We start from the raw sequence: 15,729 nt of genomic DNA on the forward strand, positions 1-15,729 counted from the left end.
GACTGACAGAATTATTTTTTTTTTGTTCGTTTGTTTTAGGGATAAATACTTGTACTTTATTTTCTTCATATTATACTTACGTAATACTAAAACGTGACCTAAAATGTTACCTGTACAGTGACTGAAGCGACAGTTTGACTGGGTTCTATGCTGGAGAAATACTTCTTTACAGTACATATAATGCACCTTTCTTTATCTATGCGAGCGACGTAGAGTGACAGGCAGAACAATTAAATGCTCATCCACTAAAGGCGATAAGGTACAAATCATGAAATTTAATTAACATTTTTGTTTGGTGGTTTGCCACAATAAAGGATGATCGTAGTTGTACAGTATTATACAAATTACATATACAAAAAAAAAATCTATTTTTATGGTTAAGTGCGTTTTTTTTTTTTTTATACGAACCAATGCTAAATTGTGAATTATGGGTTTATGAAAGGTCTTTATAATGGCGACCGTCTGACTGTGGTAAACATTTGGAGGTTCCACACCATTCGCAAAATGTTCTTCAAATGGATTTCAAATGAGCGCTTATGACACGACACACACACATATTCAGAAATATGGCTGTACCAAAAACACTGATGTCGGATACAGTGAACCCCGACTATTTCCTGGTTGATTCACAAATTCACGTGTTGACATCCCCCCCCCACCCCCACCCATGGAACTTAGCCTCATGCTAATTTAATTTAATTAAAATCACTTATCCTCACTTAGGAGTTTTGGGGTAATATTTCCGGGTACATTACTTAAACTATTAATACAGGCAATTATAAAAAAAAAAAAACATTTTTTGAGGGAGTTAATTTCAGGGTCTTTATCCACTAAGACTAGCAAGGGTTTTAACTGCAGTTGCCATAGCGATATATCCCACCTGCTTTGTATCGCAGGTTTGGACTGGTGTTAGCTACAAATCCGTGTAATAACGCGGTCGTTATCGGTGGAATGCTAAACGCTAGGTGCCGCAATCGTGAGGTAACACGTTCGCGTCGGTCGAAAAGCAAAGGGTTGTGAAACGGGCCGTAGCTTAGGGGTTTCCAAAATAATTTTTAATAAATTATGTTGTAATATTTTTCTTAAGTGCATATCTACCTATATTTGGGGAAACAAACCAATTACTACTCCGTACCTTAACTTTTGCCGCAATTAAAATCTTTCATATGATTGTGACCCGTCACGTAAATAATCATAAATCTGACATGCTGTGTCGGATTTTTAACAAAAGGTGTACTGAGTTAAAATTGAAAAAATTATTTTTTTTAAAGAAAAAAATGTTTTATTAAAAAAAAATAGATATAGTTTTTGTTTTTATGTACGCCATCTTTTCAATAATATAAGGTGTAATATAATAAAATCAAGGTATATTTTTGAAATGTACTTGTTCAGATGTGAACATCACGAGACTTTAATTTTGATTTAATAATCTCACAACTTAGAAATATTGATGACAAAGCCTTTTTCAAAAGTAGGCAACTTTTTCATTCATATTGCATTTTTTTTTTTTTTTTTTTGGCATCGCAGTTATATTCAACTGGATTACAATTAAATATTTTTCCCCTGGGCCCAAAAAGTTTGCGAACCCCTCACCTAAACGCCTCATTTTGGTTCACTAGGTATTAATAAATACTGTTCAATGTTGCACGCTAAAGGAATGTAATCGTGACGTGGTAACTTATGGTGGGGGTGGGGGGGGGGGGGGGGGTGGTTCTGACTAGTTGTTGTTCTCTTTGGTGGTGACGGTGACCAGCTGCTTGGCGGCTTTGGCGATGTCGTAGGCGCACTGGATGACCTGCTGCGTGACCAGCTGGGCGTCGGCGGCGGCGGGGGGGCAGGGCCCGCGGCACTCGCCGTGCAGCCGGCCGGCGCTGGAGGTGAGCAGCGACAGGGAGCCGCGGACCGTCTCCGATGACGGCCTCTGCCGGAGGGGGGAAGACGGAGCGGTGAGGTGGGGGGGGGGGGGGCGCTCCGTCGCCGTGGGGACGCCCGTAAATAACCTCTCGTCGTAGCGCTTTTGTCGCTCCGTTTAGCACATTCAAGTCAAAATCAGACAAATCATTGATAAATATGAATAAAATAAACCTATGTGTTGCATTTATATTACCGTTTCATGACCATTAATTAAATTAACATTTGATTTGATTTTTTTTTTTATGCCATAAGACGTCCATCTTGAGGAGTCCCACCGTGTGATCGACAACGTTGACATCGTCACATCCCGTCTAAACCCTGTCCCGTCCCGCGTGCAGAAAAACACCCCCGAAGCATGATGCTACCACCCCCATGATTCACAGGAGGGACGGTGTTCTTGTTGTTGTTGTGTGAACTAACCAATGACAACTTATTGTTGGGTTACCTTGGGAAACAGGGCGGCCATCTCCTTCACAGCCACGCAGATCTTCTCTGAACATGGAAGGAAGCTGGCCACAGACACACAATTACACACATGAATGACCGGTGGAATAACCAAGCACGACATCCCCCGTTCGCTTGTACGTTTTGTTTTTTTTTTAAATAGTAAATGTAAGATTTGTGGTTCTTCGTTTTTATGTCTGTGTTTCTCGAAATATTTATTTCAAGGCGGCACAGTGGGATAGCTGTAGAGCACGGGTGTCAAACTCAAGGCTCGGGGGCCGGACCTGGCCCGCCGAGTGATTTTATGTGGCCCTTGAAGGCAAATCATGTGTATGAACTCCCATGATTTTTGTTAAAACTTGTAGCAAAATTTTGTTTCAGTGATATTTACCGGTAAGTTTTATACATTTTAACCGGCCCTGTTAACGTTTTAGCGCTTGCGTTAGCACTAAAATTCGCGCGCTACTAGCGTTAAAAACTGGGAGCTGCTTAGAGCCTGTTTTTTCATAATTTTCTGCCTAACTGATGCTCATTGAGAAGAAAGTTGCCAGGCAAAGCAAAGAAATCTGATGGGAAAGCAGCTCGTATAATGATATAATCACCACTATACTGATTTTAAGATTTGCATTAAAAAAAAGTTACCGTAATTTCTGGTTTACAAACTGGGACTTTTTTGTTTATGTGACGATGTGGCTAATTTGCGCATTTTTTTCTAATGGCCTCAATGGGGCACTTGAGCGGAAAAGAGAAGAATCAGATCTGTGGAATATATGTGCCGAGGAAGTGACTTTTACCAGCCCTGTTAGCGCTGTGCTTGCGTGTTGCTGCTGTTTTACTGGAGTGTTTCGGTGAAATTTACTGGTAAATTTTATTTATTTTAACCGGCCCTGTTAACGTTTTAGCGCTTGCGTTAGCACGCCGCTAGGGTTAAACTCTTTCTGTGTACCGTCTTTCTTTGTAAATATCTCGTGTTTCAATGTGGGCACTTGCGGCTTTTACACAGCTGCAGCGTATGTATGCACCAAATGGAATTTCCTTTACGGTGCGCTCTGTAGGCCGGGAATTGCGGTAATCGCGACTGAGGGATGACCTAACCTTTCATATTTGGTCTCCTGGGCGGCCCTCAGAAGGTCCTGGATGTTCTTGGTGATCTGCTCCGTCTTACAGATGACGTCCTCTGTGCAAGGCAGGGCTGTCGCGTCTTCCTCGCTCGCCGTCTCGCCCTCCGCCGCCTCGGAGCCTGCCGGGAGGCTGCTGAAGACGCGCAAAACGGGACAGGGAGTCAAGCAACAACCCTGAAGTCGTACAATTCAGTATTTGACCAACAAAGGGCTGAAAATGGCCTAATGCAAGTGGCACGATAAACATGCCATTTTGAAGGTTTCATGATAAGTGATGTTTTTTGAGACGCCCGACCACTTAGCAAAGCTCCAGTTTGACAAAAGACATTTCTTACCCGGTCTCCTCTGGTTCAGAGTGGCGGGGCGCAGCGTCACAGTTGACCGTGGTGCTGTGTGCCTCCAAACTGCAGCCCTGTGGCGGTACCACACGATCACCATCCGATCCAAACGCTCAAGACAAAACCGCACGCTCATGCATTGTCGGACGCAAGAACAATGGCAAGCGAGGGGGGTGCAATTAGTCAATGCAAAGAAATTTTGGCATGAACGGTGAATGTTTTTTTTTTTTTTTTTTTAATCAAAAGCACGTGAAGCACATTCGAGCTTTCTTTCGAGGACATTTGGACGCCGGGTCTGGATTTAAGCAGCTGCGCTTCGGAAAAAGTCGTTCAGTCAAAAGCGAGTATGCGGTCGGCAAGGCAAGCCAAGCTGCTTTTAAAAGAGACGCACGTCAGGTGAGAGGCGGCGAGCGTAAAAAAAAAAAAAAAAAAGAAAAGGGAGGGCGGGGGTGCTTTTTGGGGAGCCCTCCAGCAGTACTTAACCCTTCGAGATCTCTCATCCCGGGACCAGGACAGGGAAGAGGGGAAGGATGGGAGGGAGGAAGCGGCCGTTCCCAAAGGGCCCCTCCCTATCTAGAAAAGGGTCACACCAAGTTGAGCCAACTCCATTGAAATGAATGAACGAATGATCACCAAAACAATTATTTAAAAAAATAAAAAATAAAAAAAAATAAACCACCAGCTCCAAGCCAGGCACGTCTACCGAACCACAACAACAGCCAAACGGGGGCCGCGACGCGGACTCGGTGCTTACATTGGACGGGAAGGGCTGCAAGATGACGCCGTCGTCCCGGCGAACGGTGTCGTCGCGGTTGGGGCAATGTCTGGGGGCGGAACCCGTCTCGTACATGGACATGGCGCGTCCTCCGCGGGCCTGGCGGCGTCCCGCGGGGCCTTGGGGGGGGTGCTGGACGGCGGGGGCCTGCCAGCGCAGCGTTGTGTTCTCCGTTTGCAGGGAGTTCAGCTGGGGAGGACGAAACAGGTGGAATGGGACAGCAGGGGGGGGGGGAATGGAGGAAATTGCAGCTAAAACTCAAGGGGAGGAAAAAAAACAATTCAGTTCTCAAAAAATAATGTTTTGACTGACAAGTACCCAAATTTAAGTTACGAGCATACGAGCAACTACAGCTCAATTCATTTAAGTGATTTGGCTAACGGTTAAAACGGATTAAAAAAAAAAAAAAAAACATCCCGGCAAAAGCCACTTCCCTGGCACATACATTCCACTGGTCTCACTCTTTTCTTTTCCGCTCAAGCGCCCCCTTGTAGCCGTTAGACAAAATGCACAAATTAGCCGCATCACCGCATAAACCGCATTGATTGAAAGCATGTGGGAAAAAAAAGTCGTGGTTTATAAGCCAAAAATTCCGGTAACTGATTTAGTGAAAAATATGCTTGTAATGTTAATAATGAAACAGTGCAATTTTGGTTCAGACTTCAAAAGGGGCAAATCCATTATTAAAAGAAACGTACACAATTTATACGCATTAAAGGGCCACATAAAGTGAAGAATGACACTTGCCTAGCCAATGAATCAGCAGTGAAAGTAACACACTCAAAAAAAAGGAAACGGAGAAGTTGGGTTTTCATGAGCGACACAGCACAGGAAATGAGACGACGACGTCGCATTGACTCTGAACGACCGCGGGTTCAAGACTTCATTCACCTTGCCTTGCATTGCCCTCAGCTCTTCGCTCAGGTGACAGTTGACTTTCAGGAGCTGCTGGATTTTGGCCTCCGAGGCGGTGAGGGCGCTCTTCACGTCCATGAACTCCCGGACCGTGATGGGGCCGTCCGACAGGTCCGATGACTCGGAGCTCTGGTGGGAAAGATTCATTTGATTGGTGTTAGGAAAGATTGGGGGGGGGGGGGGAACACAAACGGTTAGCCAAAACCTTGGTCCTTCTGTCGGCCCGGGTCGCCTCCTGGGCCGGCTCTTCGTCCGAGGCCACGCTGTCGTAGTCGGGCTGGTCGTTTTCCTGGCTCTCGCTGTTGTGGCGACTGTTCCTTCCCTGCAGGATCAGCTCGACGCTTTCTGCCGACATTTAAAAAGACTTTACGGTGAACGCCGACGGTTCGAATCGGCGACAAAACGAGTGAATTTTTTTTCCCCACCTTTGGGACTGTCGCAGGAGTTCCCCCACTGCCGGCGTTTGGCGTCTGTCAGAATATCGATGACCAAGGTGGCGAACTCGTGGGCGCTGAACCTCGCCAGCTTCTGACGACCCTGAGGGAGGAATTCGGGAATTAAAAAACAAGACATATGAATGTGGGGGGGGGGGGGGGGGGGCAGGACTTGCTTGGTTTCTGGTGGAGGAGTACTCGGGGTTGACTGGCAGGAACGGCACCACTGTGGTGTCTGTTACCAATGTGCTGTGGTTCTGAGTGGCCAAACACACTAGAAAAAAAAAAAAAAAAAAAAAAAACACACAGACATTCAAGCCGACATATGACTTATGAAAATTTTCTCTTCAATATAAATTCCCGGGGCTCGCTTTCGGAAACACCATCGTCTCAGATCCGCTATCTAAACGAAGCCGCAATGGCCACTAAGACTACGAAAAAGTAATCGTGTTTGGCAATTTTTCTGCAGGATGCTCAAATGAGAGGGATCTGCACATTAATCCAAAAAATTACGTGGCCTGGTGATGATGGCGTGCGGCCTCCACGACGTCAGCATTTTCACGGCCGCCATATTGCCGGTCAATCGGAGAATATTTACAATACCCGAGACCTGCTGTGCTGTTGGTTGTCACAACAGACGAGACAGATATTCAAATATTCGATATTCTACGGAATACCAGCTGAAAAGACCAGAAAATATTGCTGGATGTCAGCAATTAAACACACACACACGCCCGTGTAGCGATCGGGTCGTTTCAGGTAGGAATTATTCATCTCAATCTCAAATGACTAAAAAGTATTTACAATGCCAAGTTGGCTCATTTGAGAACAGTGCATGTTCCCCAAAAAATAAAATAAAACTATCGCAGAGGTTTACAGACGTTACGTGTGGCCGCAATCGCTTCCGTGTACGATCCGTGGAGACGACTCTCCACTTTTTTTTTTCCCCCCAATCATTGTGAATGAATTACTTTTTGTAAAACCAGGCGTCACTTATTTAAATATTGATATTTGTATCGTATACTAGCTGAAAAGATCGATGGATTCTGGCAAAGGTTAACATGCCGCCGAAGACACTTCCGTGTTTGCGAGCCGTCAAATCCGTCACTATGTGGGATTTATTCCTGGTTGAGAACAGATCCAGCAACAAATTATTCGTACGCGTCCGGACTTTTATACGCTTTGAAACTTTTCCGTGTAAATCGACGACTTACTCACCGGATCCGCGTGTAGATCCAGTTGTCAAAGACAAGCGGAAGCGAATTAACAGTCCAATTTCTTATCGCCAAAAACATCAATTTCTGCATTAAATACGGATCCTCGATGCAGAGTTTATATATTTTTTCCACGTACCGTCGTTTATTTTCACCTTCTAAATGTCAGACGGTATCAGACAAGACACATTTCCGCGTCGTCTCCAACCGACTTGACCAGCAACATGGCGACGTAAACGAAAGTCACGTGATTTCATGACGTAGGTGCACAAAATCTATTGATAAACAAGCATTCACGTACACATTTCTCCTACATAAGACAACATTTTCAGGACAAGTTCATATTTGACGGATCTCTGCACGTGGCAATCATCCGAAAATATTAAAATATAGATGTTTTTTGTTCATCTATTCATAATAGATATACCGAGTAATCTTCATGTAGGCAAATTAAACGGGCTTCGGGACTGGTAGACTCATTTTTGTGGTCAGACGAGATGTGAATTTCCAGCTGTGTGAACACAAGTATGACAAATCCCTGAAAATGGTGGTGTCAATGTACCCAACGGGCGTGGAAATCGCAGGCGGGACTCAAACCCAGAACCTCCGACCTGTGAGCCATCCACGCTAACAGGGGAAGGGAAGGAGTCCTGAAAGACTGCTTCATGATAAGAACGCCAGGGGGTCGCACTTTGCTTCTCCGCGTGGGAGAGTCAGTCACCGATCGCATACTCGGGATAAGTGATGGATGGATGGATGAATTTCCATCAAACGTCAACAAAAGGGCATCACATACCTGGCGACAACTCCCAATGAGACTGCAATCAAAGTCCGCAAGCGACTCCGACAACCCAAATGAGATCTAATATCTGCTCCGCTGGCAAACAATTCCGCTCGAATTTAATTCTAAGAGAGGAGGATTGAGCAGCGGGGAGCCAAATGCAGGCTATGAAGTGGGGGGGGGGGGGGGGGGCAATATGTGGATGCTCATCCATTAGCAGAGTCGTGCTGCGTTCAAGGTCTTTTAACCTCACTTTGCCGTGACTTGGATGCTTGGGGACGGGAGACAATGACACAGAGAGGAACTGAATTGCGCCTGTGAAGGGTCAAGGTGACATTGCGCTTTTGTGTATATATATATATTTTTTTTTTATTTATCTCCTCTCTAAGAATAGAAATTTAATCTTACATTAAAGTCGACGGACTCCAACAAGAATTGTTTTACCTGCGTCCGTTTCCCGTCTGTCCACTTCGTCGTAAACGTCCATCGCAAGCTCTTCAAACTGGTGGTTACTAAGCTGGAAGAAAACAAAAGGGCAAGCAGTTAAAAGAATGATACGGAATTTTTACAAAAATAAATATATGTAATGAAACGGGAGCGCTTACAGACTGGAGCTTCTTCTTGGCAGCTTTGGCAAACTCTGATAAATCGAGACTGCTTCAAAGCGACAACAAGACAATTTAATTCAAATCGAACAAAAAAACGGTCAGAAAGACATAACAGATACTTACTTATTCCTGTAGCCACCAAAAGAAGGCAGTATGGGGAAATGCAATTTTTTTTTTATTTACTCAATTCAAAACAAACGTGGAGAATTGCTATATTATCTGTCAAACATACATGGAGCATCACTTTTTATCCATTAGTGTTAGAATAGTTAGTATGATGATTCTCATTCTGGGTTGCCATCAAGCTGGCAAATTTAAGGCAAAATAACGTCGTTGTTTTGATAAGAAAACACGTACCGAAATTTCCGGCCTATAAAACCCGACTTTTTTCCCCCCACACGCTTTCAACCCTGCGGCTAATTTGTGCATTTTTTTCTAGCGGTGGAATATATGTGCCGTGGAAGTGACTTTTACCGGTATGTTTTTTTTTTTTTTTTTTGTTTTAACCGGCCCTGTTAGCACTGCTCTAGCGGTGTGCTAGCCTGTTGCTGCTGTGTTACTGCCATGGCTCAGTGATTTTTAACGGTATGTTTTTTTTTTAACTGGGCCCGTTAGCGCTGTGTTAGTTTTAAAGCCGCGCTAGCGTGTTGCTGCTATGTTACTGCCACGTCTCAGTGATTTAGGTATGTTTTGTTTTTTTTAACCGGCCCTGTTAATGCTGTGCTACTGTGTAGCTGCCGTGGCTGTTTTTATTTTTATTTACCAGCTGTGTTCGTCCTACTGCGTTGTTGCTTTGTTAAGCTAAGGTATAAAAACTTTGAAAACTCTTTCTGTTTACCGTCTTTCTTTGTAAATATCTCGTGTTTCAATGGGGGAAATTGTAGCTTTTACATAGGTGTGGCTTATGTATGTGCCAAATTACAAATGTTCTGGGTGAGGCTTATAATCAGGTGCGCTCTGTAGGCCGGAAATTACAGTAACTGTGTTTGATTTATCTTTAGTTTGTCAGTAAACAAACTGGGAGCCTTTTAGAGGCTGTTTTTTTTTTTTTTAATAATTGTCTGCCTAACTGATGCTAATTGAAAAGAAAGTTGAGTGTCTCGAATTTTTGCTTGTAAGTCAAAGCAAAGAAATCTGATGGAAAACAGCTCATATAATGATGTAATCACCGCTATACTCATTTTAAGATTTGCATTAAAAAAAAAGTTACCGTAATTTCCGGCCTACAAGCCGCGACTTTTTTCCCCACACACTTTCAACGCTGCGGTTTATGCAGTGACGCAGTTAATTTGTGCATTTTTTTCTAATGGCGGCAAAGGGGCACTGGAGCAGAAAAGGTAAAAATGAGACCGATGGAATATATGTGCCGAGGAAGTGACTTTTACCGGCCCTGTTCACGCTGCGCTAGCATGTTGCGGCTGTGTTACAGCCGTGTCTTAGTGATATTGACCGGTAAGTTTTATTTTAACTGGCACTGTTAGCATTAGCACTCGCGGTAAACTCTTTCTGCTTGTCACCAGGTGCGCTGTGTCGGCCGGGAATTACGGTAAAATGGCACAAACACCACAAAATCTCCAGCAGTTTTTATTTCTTGATCTCTTAATTTCAGAGGTCTACGTTAAAAGCGAGTGTACCTGTCTGCCATTTGGGGGATGACGAAGTGCTGCCCAAATCTGTGATCTGCAACAACACCAATCAACGTCAAATTCTCCGGGCGGCACTCGGAGGTTCAACCCTCGTCACGGTTACCTGGCTTTCGTCCGCACAGGTAAAACGTCAAGCGGTCAGTGAGTTCGTACTGGATCTCCACGAGGCGCTCGGCCAGCTCCTGATGCCCAGCTTGCCTGCAGGAACCAATTCGGACCAAGTCAAGAACCTCCCGCGATATGAGAAATTATACGAGCACAAGTTCTGGATGCAAAAACAGGTCCCGGGTCTTTATTTTTCCCCCACAATCTGGTTTCATCCATATACGTTCAAGAATAATAATGTCCTGTTGCCCATTTTGAGTTTTGTCTTTTTTTAATTATCAGCCTGTAAATCATTTGGAAAAATCAGGAAATAAGTGTACAACAATCTTAAAGAAATATTGTTTAAAAGTGCTTTGATGGAGCAAGTACTAAATGCTTCGTTTTAGCATGCCGGCCTCGCGAATTACACTTGAGTCTTACACTCATTGAATTAGTCAGCCATCACAGAACATCATCATCATCATCTCGTGCTGCATGCTATCGGCAAACCACCGTTATGATTTTTTTTTTTTTTTTTTTAAATCACCTTTAGCCTCTAGTTATGTCACTGAAAAAGAAACAGTACACACTTTTTGGTTTTGTTCCTCTCCTGAGCTCCATCAGTTATATTTCATATCCTCGCCGTGTCTTTTAAGATGTGCTTTTATACAGTGAGCAACACGACAATGGCGTATTTTCTAATACATATTTCGCATTATTATAAGAACTAGAGGGTGATGTCATGAGTCATGGCTGTATAGCAATAAGCCTGAGCAAGTGGCGGCTTATATCACGAAATGCTGCTGTAGATGACTTTTAAACATAAAAAAAAAGACGAATCAAATACAAAATAAGTACAGTGGACTCTCTAGTAGTCATTTCAAAACAATCGTTCCAGTGGGAAATCATTGAAAGTGATTTAATTCATTCCAGCCCAGTGCCTTTGTTAATGTTTTAATGGAACATTTTAACAAGCTTAAATGTTGTGTACAAATAGAAGCAAAATAAAACGAGAAAAGTCAATCTACTCGGCTGCAAAGACGCATAATGGAGAGGGAACAAGAAGGCGACTGAAGCGGCTCTCACCTCATTTCGTTTTATAGTCGCTGCTGCTACAACTATTACACGTATTTATTCATGTTATATTTATTTTTGTATCAATTTATGTCGGTGGTTTTCGTACCACTTAAAAAATGCTCAGCTTCAAAAGCGATAAGATACTGTAATTACCAAATAAATACTTTTTAAATACAGCTTTTGGAAAGTCGGATAAAAAAAATGTTAAAAAAAAAAAAAAAAAAAATAAAAAATAAACACTTAATTTAATCAAACGTAAAAATGGTACATGAAAAACAAGAAATCATATTCCTAAAAACGACAGTGTACAGTATCTATTATTGCAGATTATTGTAGTTCTATGCGATTTAAACATTAGCATTACAATAAGAAAATAATTTAATCATAATTAAAATCTATTAAACACAAATTAGTTGGTTTTTATGAATGTTACAAAACATACATTTTCTTAAGGATTAAATCAAAATGCATCAAATACAACTGAACTGTAGAGATTCTTTCATGTAGAGGTAGAGAGAAACACAGCTTGAGAATCAATAATTTATAACAAAATAACTGTTGACTTAATGTTGTCAAAATATCTATACAGTTTCCAATTTTGGTAAAAAAAAAAAAAATCTTGTAAATATATCAAATTTATTAAAAATAACAAATGCAAAAAAAATTGAGAATTAATTATTTTGTGATTACTATTATTAATTTGCACTCAATTGTTTGGCTCCAACACTCACATGACCTCATGCACAATTTTTGTTTCGACTTTTTGATGGAAAATCATACGACTTTTGGGGGTGTCGGACTATAAACTTCGGCCTTACCTGGCGTAGTCAATGGGAGTCTTCGCATTGGAGTCCAGCGCTCCCGGATCAGCGCCGTACACAGCCAACAGTTCAGCTTGTAACAATTGTCCCGCTTTTGCTGCTATGTGCAACGGTGTGTTTCCTTTTTCCTGTTCCCCCCCCCCACACCAAAAAAAAAAAAAACAATTAACAATATGATATCACCTAAAAAGGAAACGACACCAACAATTGACGGCAGCCTTACCGGATGGAAGAAGTTAGCCTGCGCTCCCAGAGAAAGAAGTCTTAGGCAGGTCTCCAGGTTCCCTGTTCGAACGCTGGAATGCAGTTGCTGCACAGAGAGAGCAGATTGAGTTGGGCTGGAATTACACTGCAGGTCCAAATGCTTCAAATCCCTTTTAAATGACAACCCCCCCCCCCCTGCCATTTTTTGGACCATCTATTTCCGTGTACATTTCAAGTCACACAGATCTGTTTATGGGTGTTTATTGACATTCATGGAAGACGCCCAAATTGCATGTACATGAATACCGTAATTTACGGCCCATAAACGGCCGCAAGGGGGCACTCGAGCGGAAAAGGTAAGAGTGAGACTGGTGGAATATATGTGCAGAGGAAGTGAATTTTACCGGTATGTTTTTTTTTTTTTTTTTAAGCCGGCCCTGTTAGCGTAGCACTAGCGCCGCGATAGCGTGTTCCTGCTGTGTTACTGCCGCGATTCAGTAATTTAGGTATGTTTTTTTTTTTTAACAGGCCCTGTTAGCACTCCGCTAGAATTAGCGCTGTGCTAACGTGTTGCTCCTGTGTTACTGCCGTGACTCAGTGATTTTTACCGGTACATTTTTTTTTTTTAACCGGCCCTGTTAACGCCGCGCAAGATTCCCCCCCCACCCCCCCACCCAATCTAAATTGTCACTTCTTACCTTGCTAAGATCTTTGGCCGTCACGCTGTCATCCTCTCGACAAGGCATGCGATGGACGTACGCCAACATCTGGTATTTAGCCTTGATAAACTCTGTCTTGTTGGGACTGTAAACAACCGATTTGGTTTAATTCATAATTGTTATTGTTGTGAAAACATCATCATTTCCTAAAGTAGCACCCCATCCAATAGACCCCGTACGCCCGATTAATCATGGTATCTGTAAAGCTGAAGTTCACAACAGTGACTCGTAAATGTTAATCGATTAATCGCATTGATTTTCTGAATGAACAAATCAATATTCTATCTTTTTTGAGGCAATAAAAAAAAAGAAAGTTTTCCTTACGCTTATGTCACACATTGCCCAGTCTGTCCACATAATTACAGGTATCAAACTCAAACAAACTAGGGGGGCTGACAGTGGATCCCTGAGGCATTGAAAATTCCACCTGCATATTTTTTTTTTTTTTGTATCCAAAGTACTGTACCTGAAGCGTCCGACAATTTAAATAGACACTTACTGAACGCGGTCTTGAGGGCTGGCTTTGCGCTTGCCGCCGGCTGAGGAAGAAGACGAAGAGGATGAAGAGGGGTCCAGAAGGCTGTGCTCCCAGATGGAATTGGCGCCATTGCCGTAGAGCGTCTGCACCATCTTTAACGGGCCATTTAACGCGACGTGAGTGCGTGCGATATGATCGACGGCTAGAGTGGCGGCAAAGTCGATAAGTCACCTGAAACTGGGAGGGGGGCCACGCCGAGTGGGTTAGGTGCCGGACTTGGGAGCTGTGTCGCCCCAGACCTCGATGGATGCTGCAGCACTCGTCGCAGATCAACACGCCTCGGTTGACCGAGGCCCAGCGAGGCTCTGTAGAACGCTCGGAAAATGAGGCTTGTATACAGTACAGTGGAAGCACACTATTTGCGAGATATAAGATCCCTGCCACATATCGCGAAAAACTGCTGAAAAAGGAGGTTGTAATTGTACGTGGATGCCACATGATGGTAAAACACAAACACTATGCATCTAGCATGCACACAAAAAAAACATATTATATAGTTAAATTACTCATAAAAAATACCTTCACATGAGGTTCAGCAATAATATTAGTTAGCATGCCATGCTAGCGCATACGGACATGACATTACATGTCCAAACCATCGAAGTCTGCTCTCTCGAATCTTGTATCCAAAACATCCAACTTTTGCTGTCCCTCTAAGGATCTCATTTCTAATCCTATCCAACCTGCTCACTCCGAGCGAGAACCTCAACATCTTCACTTCTGCAACCTGCAGTTCTGCTTCCTGTTGTTTCTTCGGTGCCACCATCTCAAATCCATACATCATGGCCGGCCTCACCGCTGTTTTGTAAACTTTGCCCTTCATCCTAGCAGAGACTCTTCTGTCACATAGAACACCAGACACCTTCCGCCAGCTGTTCCAACCTGCTTGGGCCCGGTTTCTTCACTTCCTTACCACAGCCGCCATTGCTCTGGATTGTTGACCCTAAATATTTGAAGTTGTCCACCCTTTCTATCTGTTCTTCTCCTCCACTCCTCTCATTGGAGCACATATATTCTGTTTTAATCTGGCTAATCTTCATTCCTCTCCTTTCCAGTGCATGTCTCCATCTTTCCAATACTTCCTCTCCCTGCTCCCTGCTTTCACTGCATATCACAATATCATCTGCGAACATCATGGTCCATTGCAGTCTAACCTCATTTGTCAGCCTATCCATGACCACCGCAAACAGGAAGGGGCTCAGCGCGGATCCCTGATGCAGTCCCACCTCCACCTTAAATTCTTCTGGCACACCGACGGCACACTTCAACGCTGTTCTGCTGCCATCATACATGACCTGCACTATTCTAACATAATTCGCCGCCACACCAGACGTACCCATGCAGTACCACAGTTCCTCTCTTGGTACTCTATCACAGGCTTTCTTTAGGTCCACAAAGACACAATGTAGCTCCTTCAGACCTTCTCTGTACTTTTCCACTAGCATCCTCGAGCCAAATAATGCCTCTTTGGTACTCTTTCAAGGCATCTAGCATACCATTGGTAACTGTTAAAGCCTCATTAACTAATAACGAAAACATCGCGAGAAGCCAAAAAAGTTCGTAACATCTCGCGCACAAACAAACAAAAAAATATAACACTACCGGGGACACAGTTAAACCACACAAGTTTGTCATAGAAGGCATTACGGGTAGAAAAAGCCCAAAGCGGTTTTTGGTATAGCGACGGTGGTACAAACCAGCCGACCAGGACTCGGGTTTGGAGTGTTGCATTGAAGGCTACATGATTAGCACGGCGGCTAATGAGCTAGCTTGTTTGACGTACCCGGAGCGCTGCAGTCCGCGCAGACCTCTTTGCTTCGCACTCGCTTCGACATCCTTCGCGGGACGCAAATTTTCGCTTTCCGAAGCAACAGACGAGCGGAGGGGCGTTGGGGAGCGAGTCGAGCGGCGGTCGGGAATCGGCGCTAAGGGGGCGGGAGGGGAAGCAACGACCCTCTCGCTCGCTCGCTGCCCATCTGACCTGCCTACTGCTGAACAGAAACGGGACGCGTTCCGATCGTCTCCGGTCCCCTCCTTGTTCGCTTCCTCGGTCACTTCCTTTCTTGCGTCCTCGGACGTCCGCTGGTTCTGCTTAT

The 15,729-nt window shown here is 43.8% G+C and overlaps 1 protein-coding gene across 5 annotated transcripts; it reads right to left on the reverse strand.

The window, feature by feature from the left end:
- Window positions 1–1,288: 1,288 nt before the first annotated feature.
- Window positions 1,289–15,551, reverse strand: LOC133490529 (ARF GTPase-activating protein GIT2-like). 5 transcript variants are annotated; one of them, XM_061800714.1, is made up of 20 exons: window positions 15,417–15,551; window positions 13,805–13,938; window positions 13,595–13,725; window positions 13,075–13,180; window positions 12,396–12,482; window positions 12,170–12,300; window positions 10,294–10,388; window positions 10,179–10,224; window positions 8,542–8,590; window positions 8,381–8,453; window positions 6,118–6,215; window positions 5,933–6,044; window positions 5,713–5,852; window positions 5,484–5,636; window positions 4,572–4,781; window positions 4,301–4,390; window positions 3,815–3,891; window positions 3,454–3,612; window positions 2,360–2,423; window positions 1,289–1,921 (listed from the first exon to the last, which is right to left on the reverse strand). In XM_061800714.1, exons 1-20 carry the CDS (start codon window positions 15,466–15,468, stop codon window positions 1,718–1,720), a joined length of 2,211 nt encoding a protein of 736 aa, XP_061656698.1. In that variant the 5' UTR covers window positions 15,469–15,551; the 3' UTR covers window positions 1,289–1,717. The 5 variants fall into 5 exon arrangements, with proteins under 5 accessions (XP_061656698.1, XP_061656699.1, XP_061656697.1 ...); XM_061800715.1 differs by having other exon boundaries at window positions 3,454–3,609; window positions 8,542–8,593; XM_061800713.1 differs by having other exon boundaries at window positions 8,542–8,593.
- Window positions 15,552–15,729: the final 178 nt, after the last annotated feature.

This window comes from Syngnathoides biaculeatus, chromosome 17 (assembly GCF_019802595.1).
Source record: "Syngnathoides biaculeatus isolate LvHL_M chromosome 17, ASM1980259v1, whole genome shotgun sequence".
NCBI lineage: Eukaryota > Metazoa > Chordata > Actinopteri > Syngnathiformes > Syngnathidae > Syngnathoides > Syngnathoides biaculeatus.